A 20,581-nucleotide genomic window follows, 5' to 3' on the forward strand; every position below is an offset into this window, starting at 1 on the left:
AGCCCCTCGGCTAGCGTCCGAGCTAGCACCAGCCCCTCGGCTAGTCTCCGAGCTAGCACCAGTCCCCAGGCTAGCCTCTGAGCTAGCACCAGCTCCCAGGCTGGCCCCCACGTCTCCACCAGCTCCCAGGCTGGCCCCCACGTCTCCACCAGCTCCCAGGCTGGCCCCCACGTCTCCACCAGCTCCCAGGCTGGCCCCCACGTCTCCACCAGCTCCCAGGCTGGCCCCGACTCCGGCACCTCGGCCTGCTCCGCCGACTCCAACACCTCGGCCTGCTCCGCCGACTCCAGCACCTCGGCCTGCTCCGCCGACTCCAGCACCTCGGCCTGCTCCGCCGACTCCAGCACCTCGGCCTGCTCCTCAGCTGCCCTCCTCGGCGCCGATGACGTCTGCCGCTTCCACGGCGCCGATGACGTCTGCCGCTTCCACGGCGCCGATGACGTCTGCCGCTTCCACGCCGCCGATGACGTCTGCCGCTTCCACGCCGCCGATGACGTCTGCCGCTTCCACGCCGCCGATGACGTCTGCCGCTTCCACGCCGCCGATGACGTCTTCCTCCACGCCTGCCTCGCCGATGACGTCTTCCTCCACGCCTGCCTCGCCGATGACGTCTTCCTCCACGCCGCCGCCGACGTCATATCCTCGTTTCCGGCGAGACGCACCATGGCGCCAATCACGTCCGCCTTCCCGACGGCCAAGATGGTGGCCGTCCCTTGGTCGCCCGCCTCGCCGGCTTCAGCGGCGTTCTTCTCGCCGCCGCCATCAGACTCGTCCTCGGTGGATTCGGGGACACTGGGGCCGGCGACCCACCACCAGTTCTCCCCTCCACCCTCCCTTGTTTCGTGAGTATGTTGGACATCTGGAATCTGTCCATAGGGGGGGGATACTGTTACGGCTCAGGCTCCTGCCAACGCCGCTCATCCGTCTGTGCGCACCTCGGGACACGCCCACGGGTGCGCACATCCAGGGACGCGCCGCGCGCGTCTCCGCCCTGCTGCAGCCACCAGCTGCAATCACTCGCTGGCAATCTGCACACCTGCGACTGATCAGAGCGAGATCAATAAAGGACCAGTGGACCCAAGGATCGTCGCGGGAACTTAGTTTTTCTCATGGTGTACCTGCCTTCCCGAGTCATCCCTCCTCGAGATCTCCCGTTGTTTCCCCGGTGTTTTGGACTGCCTTCTTCGTTTCCCGACTCCTCACTCGCCCCTGGACTCTGACGTCTCTCTCTGCCCCACGGACCCCTCGCTGAACTTGGACCCCTTTTGCCTTGCCCTCTTTGGACTTGTCTGCCTTTTCTCATCAACACTTGGTAACACACTTCAGATATCTACACACATAGTCTTACACTACACACACACTCTTGTATTTTAGTCACACACTCTATTTCTATAGTTTAGTTGTAAATGTTTATTATTATATATATTTATTATATATAATAAATTATTGTATATACTGCCCCCTGGTGTCTGAGCCGTCACCTCTCTCAGTAAACACAACAGTATAAATAACACAGAGCAACAAATCTAATAATTAGGGATGTCCGATAATGGCTTTTTTGCTGATATCCGATATTCCGATATTGTCCAACTCTTAATTGCTGATACCGATATCAACCGATACCGATATATCCAGTCGTGGAATTAACACATTATTATGCTTAATTTGGACAACCAGGTATGGTGAAGATAAGGTCCTTTTTTTAAAAATTAAAAAAATAAAATAAGATAAATAAATTAAAAACATTTTCTTGAATAAAAAATAAAGTAAAACAATATAAACACAGTAACATAGAAACTAGTAATTAATGAAAATTAGTAAAATTAACTGTTAAAGGTTAGTACTATTAGTGGACCAGCAGCACGCACAATCATGTGTGTTTACGGACTGTATCCCTGCAGACTGTATTGATATATATTGATATATAATGTACGAACCAGAAATATTAATAACAGAAAGAAACAACCCTTTTGTGTGAATGAGTGTGAATGAGTGTAAATGGGGGAGGGAGGTTTTTTGGGTTGGTGCACTAATTGTAAGTGTATCTTGTGTTTTTTATGTTGATTTAATATAAAAAAAAATAAAATAAAAAATAAAACGTACCAATAATAAAAAAACAGATACCGATCATTTCCGATATTACATTTTAAAGCATTTATTTATTTATTATTACATCTCTACTAATAATGTACGATAAAATTGTTTTTTTTGTAAACGTGGTTGTGACTATAAACACACTTTAAAATTATGATTCTAACAGAGGGAAACATCCGAAAAGAAAAATAAATGCAAAAATGACCAAATAAAAGTTATTACAATTTTATTTATGATAAGACGCAGCTGGCATACACCTTGCACACGTCACTGACAAGGCCTTATAAAGACTTCCGCAAAGGATACACACTCAGCTCTGGTAATGGGTACATTCGCACCCACCTGCACAAATGTACTTCAAAATGTAACAATCAAAATAAATATGACTTTTTTTTTGTTTACTAGGGCATGCATATATAATATGCATTAGTTTGACCATTTAAAATCAACGATAATGAAAAGGAGATGCTTGGAAATAGCATAAAAATGCCCCCAAAACTTGGAAAAACTTGATTCATAGCATTACTTTTTGGTGTAACCATCATGAGCGTTCTGTTCAGGTATATTTCTTTTATATTTTGATAAATCATCATATTTATGTATTACTAAATTTAAATGAGTATTGATCAATCTTTAAGCTGTGTGTATTTGATTTCAGTTTGCTTTTGACATCTTATTTAGAATTGTAGTTGAAACGTTTACAACCTTGTGTTGCGCTCATGATGGCATAACCAAACTAGATTTAATTTAATGATCTTGTTTTGAATATTTATTCCCTTTTTTACATTGAGTATTTAAATATTCATTTATAAACATTGAATACATTTCAAATATCAATAAAATGCAATTGCCTTCATCTTATAGGGCAGGGGTCGGCAACCCAAAATGTTGAAAGAGCCATATTGAACCAAAAATACAAAAACAAATCTGTCTGGAGCCGCAAAAAAATAAAAGCCATATTACATACAGATAGTGTGTCATGAGATATAAATTGAATTAAGAGGACTTAAAGGAAACTAAATGACCTCAAATATAGCTACAAATGAGGCATAATGATGCAATATGTACATATAGCTAGCCTAAATAGCATGTTAGCATTGATTAGCTTGCAGTCATGCAGTGACCAAATATGTCTGATTAGCACTCCACACAAGTCAATAACATCAACAAAACTCACCTTTCATGCACAACCTTAAAAGTTTGGTGGACAAAATGAGACAGAAAAAGAGGTGGCATAAAACATGTCCTAGAAAGTTATACATGTAAACAAACTACGGTGAGTTCAAGGAGCGCCAAAATTAGTACGACAAAACGGCGCTTGCCAAATACTCGAATCAGTGAAGCATGTTTAATATAAACAATAACAGTAACAATTAGGGATGTTTGTGTCATGTTTGTCCTCCCACAGGAACCATATTAAAACAAAAAATATATTTTTCCCCCTCATCTTTTTCCATTTTTCATACATTTTTGAAAAAGCTCCAGAGAGCCAGTAGGGCGGCACTAAAGAGCCGCATGCGGCTCTAGAGCCGCGGGTTGCCGACCCCTGTTATAGGGTAATGTTTAGTTACACCAGTGTTTCTCAAAGTGTGGGGCGCGCCCCACTGGTGGGGAATAGAGACATGACAGGTGGGGCGCGAGGAACGGGAGGAAATTTCACTTTAAATTTTTTTTTTTAATTATTATATTCTTAGATTATTTTTTTACTATGCTTTCATTTTCTATACACACTGTAAATCACTTTGTGATTCTGTCTGTGAAATCCGCTATATAAATAAATGGAAATTACCGGTACATATTTTTACCGTAGGCTTTATATTTCTCGGTACGAGCGAAAGTTTGACAGACATAGCAACAGTAACTAATGGGGGCGGGGCTAAGCGGAACAAACTTTCGCGCGGATGGGTAGCAGGCTAATGTGTGGATCACAATTACACAAATATATACATTTGTGACTCGCACCTCAAATGTCGTCGAACCAGAGCAAGCGCCTGCAGAGAAACAAAAATCTGACGGGCACACAGTGTGTCATTCACCGGGAAGCACTCGCGTCAAGGCAGCTCAGCCCCGAACTCAATGAGGTTTTAACAGATGTTGTGAGCGCGGTAAATTTGATCAAAACACGACCACTGAAAGCGCGACTGTTCTCTGCACTGTGTGAGGAAATGGGAGCTGATCATACAGCCGTGCTGTTTCACAGTGAAGCAAGGTGGCTCTCCTGGGGGAAAGTGCTGTCACTTGCCCTGTCTTGCCAAATGCATAGCTCCTCCTTTTTTTTTTTGCAAAGATTGCAAAGTGGCACTTTTATTGTATTTATTATTGAACTTGATGCAAGTTATTTGATTTATTATTGAACTTGATGCAAGTTATAACACTTTTTTTGATTTATTATTGAACTTGATGCAAGTTATAACATCCATCCATCCATCCATTTTCTACCGCTTATTCCCTTTGGGGTCGCGGGGGGCGCTGGAGCCTATCTCAGCTACAATCGGGCGGAAGGCGTGGTACACCCTGGACAAGTCGCCACAAGTTATAACACTTTTGTTTTATTTATTATTGAACTTGATGCAAGTTATAACACTTTTTTTGATTTATTATTGGACTTGATGCAAGTTATAACACTTTTTTTGATTTATTATTGAACTTGATGCAAGTTATAACACTTTTGTTTTATTTATTATTGAACTTGATGCAAGTTATAACACTTTTTTTGACTTATTATTGAACTTGATGCAAGTTATTTGATGTATTATTGAACTTGATGCAAGTTATAACATTTTTATGTGATTTATTATTGAACTTGATGCAAGTTATAACACTTTTGTTTTATTTATTATTGAACTTGATGCAAGTTATAACACTTTTTTTGATTTATTATTGAACTTGATGCAAGTTATTTGATTTATTATTGAACTTGATGCAAGTTATAACACTTTTTGATTTATTATTGAACTTGATGCAAGTTATAACACTTTTTGATTCATTATTGAACTTGATGCAAGTTATAACACTTTTTTTGATTTATTATTGAACTTGATGCAAGTTATAACACTTTTATTTGATTTATTATTGAACTTGATGCAAGTTATAACACTTTTTTTGATTTATTATTGAACGTGATGCAAGTTATAACACTTTTTTTTATTTATTATTAAACTTGATGCAAGTTATAACACTTTTTTTGATTTATTATTGAACGTGATGCAAGTTATAACACTTTTTTTGATTTATTATTGAACTTGATGCAAGTTATAATACTTTTGTTTTATTTATTATTGAACTTGATGGAAGTTATTTTATTTATTATTGAACTTGATGCAAGTTATACCACAGCTGCACAGTTATTTTATTTATTATTGAACTTGATGCAAGTTATACCACAGCTGCACAGTTATTTTATTTATTATTGAACTTAATGTTATTTTATGGTATTGAGTTTGAATGTATACAACTTGATGTTCAATAAATTTTAAAATGTTAAAGCTTGGCATTAGCGCTCTGTTGGGGCAATGGGGGCAGGTGGGGCTTGAAAACTCCCCCTTGTCCAAAGTGGGGGATGACAAAAAAAGTTTGAGAACCACTGAGTTACACCAAGTCATGAGCGTAACACTAAGCTTCATCCCTTTGACTTGTAGTATCTCTAATTCTGGTGGTGTTTTATGCTTTTTTCTTTTTGGAACATGTACTATACATATAATACAATAAAGTCCCATATAAAATTATGTTTCTAGCAATACTTTAATTTTGCTTTTGAAAGTAACACTCCAATGTCCATTAGTGGAGTTGGACACTCCTCGATTCCCAAATCGTAGATTTGTGATCCTTGACCACATGGAGGCGTGGGAGCGAGCCCTCGACATATGTATGAATAAATAACGAGGAAGGTCGCAAATAAAGACGTGGGATTCAACCACAAAAAGCTCGGTCCCTAAATGAATGGTTTATTCGTGGCTGCCTTGCGCCACCTACAGGAAAGGCCCTACACTTCCTTGTAAAGCCCTACAAGCACAATACACACAAAACAATCATGGCGGAAAATGCAACCATGGAGTCTATAACGGAGCACGAACGGATTTTACAGGAAATTGAGAGTACCGACACGGCTTGCGTCGGCCCCACGCTTCGGTAAGAATACATCACTTCTGAGGAAGCCAATGCAGTTCGCAGTGCTTAGTGCGTTATGTGAGCTTTCATTCACTGGATATTGTATTCGTGAGCTAGTTTCCCGTTAGCTGCCCTAGCAACCTGCCAGCTAGTACTAGCAGGTTTAGCCCGACCTCTACACGGTGTTGGAAATAAGCATCGTTGGCGTGTTAGTTAGCAGGGTTACATTGAATCAACGTTGACCTAATAGGTGCGTATCTGACCAAAGTGGACCTATACGTACATTTGCTGAATCGGTGCATTCACAGTTGACCGGTGAACCGTCAAAATGTAAACATTTACATTTGTGGGTGTGGTCTTTACACCTTGTCATTCTGTTCTCAGCTAACGGTGCTAACAATAATCAGCACCCTGGTAATGTGGGGGTTTGTCTTCTTGCCAAGCAACAGTGTGAATAGAAGAGTAATATAATATAAATGTTGTTTAATTGCTTGTGCCAGTCTTCCACTGCCTTCTCAATTGACGGCAGTGGTTAGACAAGCGTACTCTACCCTCAGTTGACTACTTCCACTTCCCAGTCACATTGACAAGCCCGCAGGCCCAAAAAAGTAAAAGTATAACGTAGGGGTCGGCCAGCTCAGTGGCCTTGTGGTTAGATTCTAATGCAGACGTGTGCAAATTAAGGCCCGGGGGCTACATTCGGCCCGTTAAGCTTTTCAATCTGGCCCGCCGGACATTCCCAAATAATTAGGGACCGCAATGTCCCTTTGGGACAACCCTATTGTAATTGTAAGGTTATATTATTATTATTCCGCCGCCTCTTTGAGCTGTAATTTGACCCCCTTAACATGCTTCAAAACTCACCATATTTGACACACACATCAGGACTGGCAAAAATTGGCATCTATTAAAAAAACAAAACCCCAAAACTCAAAATTGCGCTCTAGCGCCCCCTAGGAAAAAACACAGACAAAACTGCTTGTAACTTCCGGTAGGAATGTCGTAGAGACATGAAACAAACACCTCTATGTAGGTCTGACTTAGACCTAGATTTCATACATTGACGTCCTTCAGCAAAAATCAACAGGAAGTTGGCAATTCCTCCTTCAAAACAAAAGTTTTGTAAAAACAGTCACTTTTGCCTCTTTGAGCTGTAATTTGACCCCCTTTAACATGCTTCAAAACTCACCATATTTGACACACACATCAGGACTGGCGAAAATTGCCATCTAATAAAAAAAACCAAACCCCAAAACTCAAAATTGCGCTCTAGCGCCCCCTAGGAAAAAACAGACAAAACTGCTTGTAACTTCCGGTAGGAATGTTGTAGAGACATGAAACAAAAACCTCTATGTAGGTCTGACTTAGACCTAGATTTCATACATTGACGTCCTTCAGCAAAAATCAACAGGAAGTTGGCAATTCCTCCTTTAAAACAAAAAGTTTTGTAAAAACAGTCACTTTTGCCTCTTTGAGCTGTAAATTGACCCCCTTTAACATGCTTCAAAACTCACCATACTTGACACACACATCAGGACTAGCGAAAATTGCCATCTAATTAAAAAAAAAAAAAAAAAAACTCTAAATTGTGCTCTAGCGCCCCCTAGGAAAAAACACAGACAAAACTGCCTGTAACTTCCAGTAGGAATGCCTTAGAGACATGAAACAAAAACCTCTATGTAGGTCTGACTTAGATCTAGATTTCATACATTGACACCCTTCAGCCAAAATCAACAGGAAGTTGGCAATTCCTCCTTCAAAACAAAAGTTTTGTAAAAACAGTCACTTTTGTCTCTTTGACCCCCTTAACATGCTTCAAAACTCACCAAACTGGACACACACATCAGCACTGGCAAAAATTGCGATCTAATAAAAAAATCCAACCCCAAAACTCAAAATTGCGCTCTAGTGCCCCCTAGGAAGAAAACACAGACACAACTGCTCCTAGAAAGAAAACTCAGACAAAACTGCCTGTAACTTCCAGTAGGAATGTCTTAGAGCAGCGGTCACCAACGCGGTGCCCGCGGGCACCAGGTACCCCGTAAGGACCAGATGAGTAGCCCGCTGGCCTGTTCTAAAAATAGCTCAAATAGCAGCACTTACCAGTGAGCTGCCTCTAATTTTTAAATTGTATTTATTTACTAGCAAGCTGGCCTCGCTTTGCTCGACATTTTTAATTCTAAGTGAGACAAAACTCAAAGAGAATTTGAAAATCCCAAAAAATATTTTAAAGACTTGGTCTTCACTAACTGATAAAGAAACAGATAACAGATTTGGTGTCCAGTTCAAAGTGTGACATGATTTATTTAAAAATTTGAGACTTTTGTATTTTACATGACTTATTATTCGTACAAACATGGTGCAAAGTAATTCATGATTTGTTAAAAAGTGTTAGTGGCTAGCTAGTTAAAATGGGATATTGGGATTTCACAAGACTGTCTTAGAAGTGATCATTTGAAAATGTTCAGTTTGAAAAATGTGCACTTAGAGAAAATATAAAAATAAAGTGTTGCATATTGATATTTATCTGTTTCTATATATATTTATTGTGAGAAATCGTTAAGATGATCAGTGTTTCCACAAAGATAAATATCATTAATTATTAATAATAACATAGAGTTAAAGGTAAATTGAGCAAATTGGCTAATCCTGGCAATTTATTTAAGTGTGTATCAAACTGGTAGCCCCTGCGATGAGGTGGCGACTTGTCCAGGTTGTACCCCGCCTTCCGCCCGATTGTAGCTGAGATAGGCTCCAGCGTCCCCCGCGACCCCAAAGGGAATAAGCGGTAGAAAATGGATCGATGGAAACTGGTAGCCCTTCGCATTAATCAGTACCCAAGATGTAGCTCTTGGTTTCAAAAATGTTGGTGACCCCTGTCTTAGAGACATGAAACGAAAACCTCTATGTAGGTCTCACTTAGACCTACATTTCACAGATTGACAACCCCCAGCAAAAATCAACAGGAAGTTTGCAATTCCCCCTTCAAAACAAAACTTTTGTAAAAACCGGGCACCTTTTTTCAAACATTATCTCCTCTGAGCGCGTTTGTCGTGTCTGCTTCAAACTAGCACAGGAGAGAGATTGAACCCTTCTGATTAAAAGTTGACCTAAGAGTTTTAATTACTGCTCCAGTTTGGATTTTATGTGCCGTCAAAGTCGGTCCCGTCCATCGCTGCTTGCAGCTTTAATTTTTTTTAGATCTTTAATATCGAAACTGTAGCCGCCATTATGATGTGCAGTGATGTTTCAATGGTTGGAATCTGCGCTTTTGCATGATATACTAGTTACTATGGTAATCTAATTAATTACTATGGTAATCTAAGTTACAGCAGCTCAGACCAAGCAGTGTGGGTGGGGAGCGTTTCCACAGAGTGTTTCCAGAGCGACCAGCCTGAAATGCGGGTGTCAGGGACAGACGCGGAAGGAGATTTTTTACAACAAAGTTCTAAAGCTTAGTGATATCGTAGGTGTTTTTTGTTTTTTTTTACCCCTTCACGTTCATATTTTGCTATGTTTGTTGCATTTTGTTGTGTTTCGCTTGATTGTAAACTTTGTCGATTGAGAGGGGGTGTGACGTTCATATGTTGTCAATATTCAGTGTATTATCCTTCATAGTTAATATTGTAAATCACACATTCTTTATTTTCATGTACATTCTGGGTGAACATGTAAAATTCCATTCGGTTTTTAAGACGGTCTGTCATAACGTTTTTAGCATTAAGACATAATTGTGAGGTTGTGTATTAGTTTTCCTAAAAATAGATATACCGGCCCCCAGACACATTTTTTTCTCTAAATTTGGCCCCCCAAGTCAAAATAATTGCCCAGGACTGTTCTAATGTGTCAAACTCATTTTAGATCGGAGGCCACATGGAGAAAAATCTACTCTCAAGTGGGCCGGACTGGTAAAATCACGGCAAGATAACTTAAAAATAAAGACAACTTCAGATTATTTTCTTTGTTTAAAAATAGAACAAGCACATTCGAAAAATGTACAAATCATAATGTTGTTGGTTTTTTTACACTTACATGTTAGGGCAGCACGGTGATACATGGGGTTTGTGCATGTGCCTCACAATACGAAGGTCCTGAGTTCAATCCCGGGCTCGGGATCTTTCTGTGTGGAGTTTGCATGTTCTCCCCGTGACTGTGTGGGTTTCCTCCGGGTACTCCGGCTTCTTCCCACCTCCAAAGACATGCACCTGGGGATAGGTTGATTGGCAACACTAAATTGTGCAGTTGGGAGAGTGACCGTGCCAGCAACCTGAGGGTTCTTGGTTCAATACCCACCTTCTACCAACCTCGTCACGTCTGTTGTGTCCTTGAGCAAGACACTTCACCCTTGCTCCTGATGGGTCGTGGTTAGGGCCTTGCATGGCAGCTCCCGCCATCAGTGTGTGAATGTGTTTGTGAATGTGGAAATAGTGTCAAAGCGCTTTGAGTACCTTGAAGGTAGAAAACGCTATACAAGTATAACCCATTTACTATTTATAAATTGGCCCTAGTGTGTGAATATGCGTGTGAATGTTGTCTATCTGTGTTGGCCCTGTGATGAGGTGGCGACTTGTCCAGGGTGTACACCGCCTTCCGCCCGAATGCAGCTGAGATAGGCTCCAGCGCACCCCGCGACCCGGAAAGGGACAAGCGGTAGTAAATGGATGGATGGATGTTGCGGTTAATAGTATTCTAACTTTATTTGTTGTTATTTAAACTTTCTGAATAAATTATGTGATAATGTTCATCGGTCAACTCATTGGTGTTCATTTTCAATCTATCAAGATAAAAAAATAATATCAAAATCATATTACAGGATGTTATTTATGTAGTTTGCTCATTTTCCTCTAACATCATGTGATTTATTTTTTGTATACATATGTAGCATCATCTACAAAGATACAAAGAATTGCTATTGCGACATCTAGTGGACACATTTAGAACAGCTGTTTCATTCAAACATTTTGGGTAATTTTTATACATAGCAAACTCATCCTGTGGGCCGTATAAAACTAGGGCCGTACGTTGACACCCCTGGGTTAGAGTGTCAGCACTGAGACTGGGAGGTTGTGAGTTCAAATCCCGGCCGAGTCATACCAAAGACTACGAAAAATGGGAACCATTGCCTCCTTGCTTGGCACTCAGCATCAAGGGTTGGAATTGGGGGTTAAATCACCAAATGATTCCCTAGCGCGGCGCACGCTGCTGCTCACTGCTCCCCTCACCTCCCAGGGGGTGAACATGGATATGGGTCAAATGCAGAGGACAAATTTCACTATACCCAGTGTGTGTGTGACAATCGCTGGAACTTTAACTTTAACTTTATATTGCCAATTCTGGTATCAATTTATTGTCAATATTTATTCCGATGTTTTTCTTACTTAAACATGTGTTGGCATTTCAATTCAGAATTAAAATAAAACACAGGACAATGATTTCAGGCATGCACACTAAAAATCCACCAACTTATTTGTGAACAGTTTTAATAACTTATACAAAATAATATTAGGCATAGTAGCAAAATGATTAAATTATTCCATTCGACTGAGATTAAATAAAGTCAAAGAAAATAAGATATTATTGGCTCTCCTTAGGGCTGGGCGATAATTGATGTGGCTGAAAGATGTATCACAAGTATTTTATGTTGGTCGATATCAATAATTATTGATATTTTTATGACTAGTTGTAAATATGGACCATGAGAAAAGGAAAGGAAATGTCAACATAAGCATGGACAACACTCAATCAGTGTAAACAAAATTCTAAAATCACAATAAAAACTTAACAATGACCTCGTTAAATTTAGAAATTAAAATGTATTTAAGAAATGCTTACGAAAGTGTAACAAATTAGTGCAAAGTGTGAAAATGTAAACATAGAGATACCTGAGAAGAACCATTTTTTGCAGGGTTTACTGCAAGGAAGTTACGACTGTGTAACATTTAATTTGGTGGGTTATTCTTATTTAAGGATGGAAATGATTTATTTTACGCAGTAATTATCTAAATATTGTTGGACCAAGTTATTAGCACATTTGTTATATTTTGTTATTTATTTTATTTACATAGTCCTGCACTATAGTTCCTACCTGTTGTTGTTTCCTTACATTCAAATAGTGAAGGGACAAGGGTTGAAAAGAAAAGATGTGCGAAGGACTATGGTCTGTTTAAAAAAAAAAAGTCCAAAAAACTGCCATACAGTCGAGGTGACTTTTCCTGTTTCATTCACTTGGCTGCTGTTCACTTGCTACTCATGAGCTACAAGCGAGCAGAAATGGACAAAAGAAAGTCTACCTCATGGAAATTTCAGGTTCTAAGCCATGGCAAGTTTTTCTCCCGACAAAAAAGGACTATTTTTCGCTGTGAGAAGGGACAACATCCCTGCAGCAAACGCTTGCTGCGTGCGTCGTTTTAGAGGTGGGTGGTGCTTCACTTCCGTGTGCAGATTACGGTTAAGGTGCAGTGAAAACATAACATTTAGATTGTTACTGTGACTGCTTTAGTCGGTAAGATGACATAAAAGTTCAACAGGAATAAAAGACGGTCGTCAGGATGTTGAAAGGAGCCTTTTTTTATTGCAGTTGATCCGACATTAAAACATGTCAAGACACTTTCTCAAAACATTGGCTTCAAAATAAAAGCGCTACACTATACATCAGGTTTAACTACATTTAGGGTTTCTCCTTAATGTACGGCTTCATATTAACCGTCCCACCTAACAAAATAAAGTCATATAATGTATTATAGCGTCCAGAAGAATACAAACAAAGTCTGACTTTCTTTTTAGCTTTTATTGCCAATTTTATGATAACAATGGGCCCAATTCCAGCAAGTATTTCCTCTCTGCACACACGTCTGCCTCTGTGCTTTACTCCTAGACACACAACACTTGTTTATTCTCCGCCGAGATGGTGTGGTTCACAGACCAGGGGAGAAATGACCGACATAACACACTAACATACACATTAACACCAGCAGGTAGTTACAGTGTGAATGCTATATATAGTTTATTATTTGCGTGCTACTGACGGCTTTTAATGAGAGAAAGGATCCCAGCAACGCGAAGCAAGTGTGCTTTTCGTCACAGATGTGGCGCAATAATATCCAAACAGAGTCTGTAAGCACTAGTACAGTCTCTAATAACACCAGAAATAGATGCTAGATTTGTTGGCAGTTTTTTTTATTAACGAAAAAGTGACTAAAAAGATTGGGGAAATCTCTCGAAAACAAACAAACAAAAAAATTCTCAACAAAGTACATTGTACAATAAGCAGCATTGTACAATAACCACGCCTCCACCGCCACATGTATTTTTGCAATTTAGGGGAAACCCTGACATTAACAAAATAAAAATGTCTTACATTGCAATCATGCTTTGTCAGAGATGTTTTGTAATGTTATTCATCAGTTTAGAAATATTAGGGCGGGTGAGGTGTGAGGGGACAATGTTTTTTTCTGGCTGGCTGAAATGTTGTGTAAATTCTTTTGTAAGTTGTTTTGGTCCAGTAATAACCAATCAAAACAACATTTATCAAACTATGTTATGTGCCAACCAGTCTACATGTGCTTTGTGGACTTGGAGAAGGCATTCGACCGTGTACCCCGGGAAGTCCTGTAGGGAGTGCTCAGAGAGTATGGGGTAACGGACTGTCTTATTGTGGCAGTTCGCTCCCTGTATAATCAGTGTCAGAGCTTGGTCCGCATTGCCGGCAGTAAGTCGGACACGTTTCCAGTGAGGGTTGTACTCCGCCAAGGCTGCCCTTTGTCACCGATTCTGTTCATAACCTTTATGGACAGAATTTCTAGGCGCAGTCAGGGCGTTGAGGGTATCTGGTTTGGTGGCTGCAGAATTAGGTCTCTGCTATTTGCAGATGATGTGGTCCTGATGGCTTCCTCCGGCCAAGATCTTCAGCTCTCACTGGATCGGTTCGCAGCCGAGTGTGAAGCGACTGGGATGGGAATCAGCACCTCCAAGTCCGAGTCCATGGTTCTCTCCCGGAAAAGGGTGGAGTGCCATCTCCGGGTTGGGGAGGAGATCTTGCCCCAAGTGGAGGAGTTCAAGTACCTCGGAGTCTTGTTTACGAGTGGGGGAAGAGTGGATCGTGAGATCGACAGGCGGATCGGTGCGGCGTCTTCAGTAATGCGGACACTGTATCGATCCGTTGTAGTGAAGAAGGAGCTGAGCCGGAAGGCAAAGCTCTCGATTTACCGGTCGATCTACGTTCCCATCCTCACCTATGGTCATGAGCTTTGGGTCATGACCGAAAGGACAAGATCACGGGTACAAGCGGCCGAAATGAGTTTCCTCCGCCGAGTGGCGGGGCTCTCCCTTAGAGATAGGGTGAGAAGCTCTGTCATTCGGGGGGAGCTCAAAGTAAAGCCGCTGCTCCTCCACATCGAGAGGAGCCAGATGAGGTGGTTCGGGCATCTGGTCAGGATGCCACCCGAACGCCTCCCTAGGAAGGTGTTTCGGGCACGTCCGACCGGTAGGAGGCCACGGGGAAGACCCAGGACACGCTGGGAAGACTATCTCTCCCGGCTGGCCTGGGAACGCCTCGGGATCCCCCGGGAGGAGCTGGACGAAGTGGCTGGGGAGAGGGAAGTCTGGGCTTCCCTGCTTAAGCTGCTGACCCCGCGACCCGACCTCGGATAAGCGGAAGAAGATGGATGGATGGATGGATGTTATGTGCTTTTGAATGTTGTTGTGCGTGTGTCTATTTCATTTATTTTCTGGTTTTAATTATGTATGTTGTAGTGGTGTCACAGCAATACGCCCATAGTGTTTCCCTGTAATATAAGGTGTTAAGCTAGTTTAATAGTTTCAGTATATAACACATTGTTTGGTTCTGAGTTCTTCCAGCTTGTCATATAATTTGAGAAGTGTTCACGAAAACCTTTCAAAATGTGCCACTGTTGCCTGTAATTTTACCGCCACTAGATGGAGCTGTTGTTTTAGATATCAAGTATATAGTAAACGAGCTGCATTTTCTCCTCATTTTCATCCTTTTTGTCAACTTCCTCTAAACTTGAACTTAAGATTCCTGAATCTGCCTACATTTTCATTTTTCATATTAACCCACCCATATGTTGTTTCCTAGCATTTTTTAAAAGTGTAATATGTTATTATTGTACTATTCTGGGGTTTGATGGTATGTATTAGGGCTGTAACATGAACATTTTATGTCACGGTTTTTGTGACCAACATTATCACTGTTATTTTTATTACCATGGTATTATTAAATGTGCTCAAAAAGTACACACACTGAAATAATTTAACCACATTTTATTTAAATAATAAAACAAATAGACATCATGTAATTTCATGGCAGAAGAAACATTAAATATTGTTTTGACTTAAGAGCCATATTATTTGTATTTCAATGTTTAAGTATCTTTACCTTCTACTGTTTGTAAAGGTTTGAGGATTGTGTTTTACTGGTAAAGGCAAAATGATTGTTGCCCGTCTGGTTTATGTGATGTCACACGGATTCACTTCCTGTTGTAGACACCTCTGTGTCATATTCCTCTGAGTATAGTTAGATCCTTCTGTGCTAAGAGACAGCCTGTAGTACGTTCAATGTGTACATTGGAATCAGAAAGGAGTTTATATTAGTTTAGATCATGGCTAGTGACAGTGCCAGGGAGAAGCCGGAGCACAGAGGCTCTCATCCGTCGTTTGAGAACACTTTTCCTTTCCGTTAAAACAATATGTCAATCAGGAGTGTCCAAAGTGTGACTTTGGGTCATTTGCCCCTTTTTTATTGGCCTATGGCACATTGTAGAAATGAAACAGTACAGTACAAATGGAAAAATAGAGCAAAAGGAATAATACAACATAAAAAACTGAAATGTTGTACTAATGTACTAATTAATGACAACATTGTCCTTTTTTTTGCGCTTGGATTTACACGACGTCCTGTTTGGCTCACGTCTGGCTCATTGAATATGGTGGTGGTGGTCAAGCCAGTATTGGTTCTCGATGGGTACTGGGCGCCATTTAGCCTTTCTCCAAAAAAATGCCCCACGCTTGCGCTGTTTTCAGCTGTACGAACCATTCAAATTGCGAAAAGGGTAATCGCTTCAAACAAAAACACTGGATGATGGTGTAATAATATCAATTAAATATCGAAATGATTTCCTACTATTGGCTGTGATTTAAATCTTTAGATTTTTGCCCTTAAAGCCCTTCTGTGTCTAGGGACTTATTTCCTGAGTTTGTAAACATAAAAAAGAAAACCAGACAAATATTGTTTTCGACTATATGATATTATACAAAAAATGGAAACCATTGCCTCCTTGCTTGGCACTCAGCATCAAGGGTTGGAATTGGGGGTTGAATCACCAAATGTTTCCCGAGCGCAGCACACGCCGCTGCTCACTGCTCCCCTCACCTCCCAGGGGGTGAACATGGATATGGGTCAAATGCAGAGGACAAATTTCACCACACCCAGTGTGTGTGTGACAATCGCTGGAACTTTAACTTTAACTTTACATTGCCAATTCTGGTATCAATTTATTGTCAATATTCATTCCGATGCTTTTCTTACTTAAACATGTGTTGGCATTTCAATTCAGAATTAAAATAAAACACAGGACAATGATTTCAGGCATGCACACTAAAAATCCACCAACTTATTTGTGAACAGTTTTAATAACTTATACAAAATAATATTAGGCATAGTAACAAAATGATTAAATTATTCCATTCGACTGAGATTAAATAAAGTCAAAGAAAATAAGATATTAATGGCTGTCCTTAGGGCTGGGCGATAATCGATATGGCTGAAAGATGTATCACAAGTTTTTTATGTTGGTCGATATCAATAATTATTGATATTTTTGTGACTAATGGTAAATATGAACCAGGAGAAAAGGAAAGGAAATGTCAACATATTTTGTTGACATTTCATGACGTGCTCCGGCTTCTCCCTGGCACTGTCTCTTAGCACAGATGTGGCCTAGGAGTACGTTTCTCTAGAACAATGGTTCTCAAATGGGGGTACGCGTACCCCTGGGGGTACTTGAAGGTATGCCAAGGGGTACGTGAGATTTTTTTTAAATATTCTAAAAATAGCAACAATTCAAAAATCCTTTATAAATATAAATAAAAACCTATCTTTTTTTCCAAATAGTTCAAGAAAGACCACTACAAATGAGCAATATTTTGCACTGTTATACAATTTAATAAATCAGAAACTGATGACATAGTGCTGTATTTTACTTCTTCATCTCTTTTTTTCAACCAAAAATGCTTTGCTCTGATTAGGGGGTACTTGAATTAAAAAAAAATTCACAGGGGGTACATCACTGAAAAAAGGTTGAGAACCACTGCTCTAGAACATCCAATATTATCTGGAGCTACACCAAAATACAATAAAAACTGCATTTGCTGAATTAACTTAACTTGCTTACTAATGCTAATCAAAACATGACCCACAGCACACGGTTTAAGTTATAATCTGAGCTTTGTGGGGGTCTTACCAATTATAGAGGTTCAACTGTGCAGGCACACACACAGAAATGCAGCAATCATCATCAATAAAATATGGCTGAATGTGAGCACTTGACAACATAAGAGCACATTTATCTGTAATTTTACTGTTATGCAGACATACAGGTAGAGCACAGTTGGGGCCTCCTGCAGCACCTAATGTTAGAATCTGATGGGTTGGGGTTTTTTTTAAGAAAAATACAAACTTGTAGTGTTCATCAAACCTTTTCAACATGCTGCTAATTACACAAAGGGCCTGATTTATTAAAGATAGTACATGCAAAGCTATTCTACTAAAATGTGCAAAGGGGATTGCGCCTCTTAATTGAGCAGAATAAGGCGTACAAACTAACACAGTTACACACATGGCTGTGAGTGTGCAGTGCTCGCGCTGCAAAGACAGAAGACGGACAGACTGTCCTACGTTGAGGTTTCAACATATTTAGACAGTCGGAAATAAAAAACATTAGACACATTGTCTATTCAGCAACATCCTTTTATAATTTCATACCTGCTCGATTACTTATAACAGTACCAAGTAACTTTTCAACCTTCATAAAATATTTTCATAACTTTTTCATAGCATCGACTTACAACGAGTTGAATGACATCTCTGTCATGGCCTGAGGGGATCTGTATCACTCTCACTGGCACTAAGCAACTTTAAGGAGAGTGGCAGGAACTCTGCCACACAAAATACTACAAATGTGCTGACTTGCCTTACGGCATACGTCACTTCTCCTTTCCCTATTCGTTACAAAGATGGAAGTCGATGCGTACTCCTATGTGCAACTACTGCCATCATGACAGAAGTTCCAAAACAACCAAAGAAACGAAAAGTTTTTTCTGAGGAGACAAAAAAAGAAAAACAGAGTTCACCTAGATAAAAGTACAGTCAGGATCAACATTACCCCGGCTGTCACTCGCTGACGTGAGCTCAAAGACACAGGATTTCACACCAATGCTGCTTTGGCTCTGTTCTTGCTAAACTAGTAAGGGACTTTCAATGCTCAAATCAAAATGATAATGCTATGATGATTGCATGATAGAAATGAATAACCACCAGCGTGATAGTTTCACACTACTTCCTTCGAAAAAAGTCTCCTGCCGGTTTTTCTTTGCTTCCGACCTGCATCCGCTCTGATACATTCTTGGTGGTAGCGTCATGTTTGTAGCGCAATCCAAGATCATTTGTTGATAGTGTCTGCTATTTAACATCAGCATAGCTATTAGAGACGTAATAATTGTGCCAATGTTACAGCGGACATAATGTCAGTTTGACGTTATACGTGCGAGTCCTGATGGGAAATGCGGGCTTCTTCTGGCAAAACACAACCGCTTTGATCCACTCGCGCCACCAAATTGAACGTTCTTAAGTGGGGCTTTAAGGGGCTGATTAAGACGAATTCAATTGATGCGTTTTGTCATTACATTTTTTTCCATCCATCCATTTTCTACCACTTGTTTTTTTTAATTTTTTTAATTTTTTAATGACGGTCGTTTTTTTCACATAGAATAGGCCTATATATTATTAATATATCTCCTATATGAAAAAAACTTTCTTGAAGTCTGCATTTCTTGCATGTTGAGCAGAGTAGTGCAGCTTACCTCGCATGCACCTTCAGCGGTTAAAAAAATGAAGTGGTGTCAACATAGATGCCCTGCATGACTCCTAAAATGCCCTTAAAAAGGCGGTTTGCGCCACTTTTTAATTGCACACGCAGTGTTAGTAAATCGCACGCAACAGGCCCACTAATAGTACACGCTATTATTTAGATAGCACACGCTGTTTAGTGCGAGGTTATTACATCTTAGTAAATCAGGCCCTAAGTGGCTCTCGCAACAATCAAACATGTTTTGTACACCTACTAAAGGCTGAAATAGGCTCTTGCGTCACATACTGTAGCTTGCGTGACTGACGAAGGGTGACTCCTCCCAATCTGAAGCCGGCGGCGGACCTTTTCGTGCACCTTCAAAAAAGTATGGCTTTGCGTCAGCCGTGACATAGACCAAAGAGCTGTGATTGGTTGGCTTGTTAGTACATCATTTTTTTCTTCCTATATGTCCTATGCCTCAACTCGTTCAGGGGTTGCACAGCACACCTTCGCGAATGTCTTCAACCAAGGTTTTGAAGCAATATGCACAAAAAAGTGCCCGTTTTTTCTAAATTATTAGTTCCTGCTCCAACAACACTGTGGAATGTTGAGTTGTCTTTGTTTACTACAGCTACATTCCTACACACAGGAAGCTAATAGGAGGTCAACAAGCGTTGTGGTTGGTCACCAAGAAAACACGGTTCCCTAGCGCTTTGGAATAGAATTGCAGCCCCTAAAAAATGAATCAAGATTTATTATTTTTTTAATCAATTTTTAGATTTTTTTGTAATCGTTTGATAATCGTTACAAAAAGAAATCATGATTAATCTGAAAAGCGATTTTTTTTTTTACACCGCTACTTTGACTATGGAAGTGGGGTTGTGACTTAATTTCCTTGGAAAATTGTGAGTTTCAGTATGTGACCAGTTGAGAACCACTGACATTTAGCACTTCTCTGTTCCTGACTGTACATTTCTATGCTAGATCAATCTACAATGACCAGCCAAATGCACACAAGCGCTTTATGGAGAAGCTGGATGCCAGGATAAGGAACCATGACCGTGAGATCGAGAAGATGTGCAATTTTCACCACCAAGGCTTTGTGGATGCAATTACAGAGCTGCTCAAAGTCCGCACAGATGCAGAGAAACTTATGGTAAGCAACAACTTTTGAAAAGTCTTAACAGGCCATACTTCACAAACACAAGGACTATATAATAATCGAATGTGTTTATTTACTATGTATTGTGTGTAAAACACAGACAAGCAAAACAGTATCTCTACACGTCGTGAGTTTG

The 20,581-nt window shown here is 40.3% G+C and overlaps 1 protein-coding gene across 4 annotated transcripts in view; it reads left to right on the plus strand.

Annotated features, from left to right (window-relative positions):
* Positions 1-6,021: 6,021 nt before the first annotated feature.
* exoc6 (exocyst complex component 6) overlaps positions 6,022-20,581 on the plus strand; it is a 76,746-nt gene continuing 62,186 nt past the window's right edge. For 2 of the 4 annotated variants that reach the window (XM_061967138.1, XM_061967139.1), the window contains exons 1-2: positions 6,062-6,222; positions 20,268-20,439. In XM_061967138.1, coding sequence (XP_061823122.1) covers positions 6,125-6,222; positions 20,268-20,439 — 270 coding nt within the window. In that variant the 5' untranslated portion in view covers positions 6,062-6,124. Of the gene's footprint in view, positions 6,223-20,267; positions 20,440-20,581 lie in introns of all 4 variants that reach the window. The other 2 variants (XM_061967135.2, XM_061967136.2) reach the window with 2 other exon arrangements.

Source organism: Nerophis lumbriciformis, linkage group LG11 (assembly GCF_033978685.3).
Source record: "Nerophis lumbriciformis linkage group LG11, RoL_Nlum_v2.1, whole genome shotgun sequence".
NCBI classification, from domain to species: Eukaryota; Metazoa; Chordata; class Actinopteri; order Syngnathiformes; family Syngnathidae; genus Nerophis; species Nerophis lumbriciformis.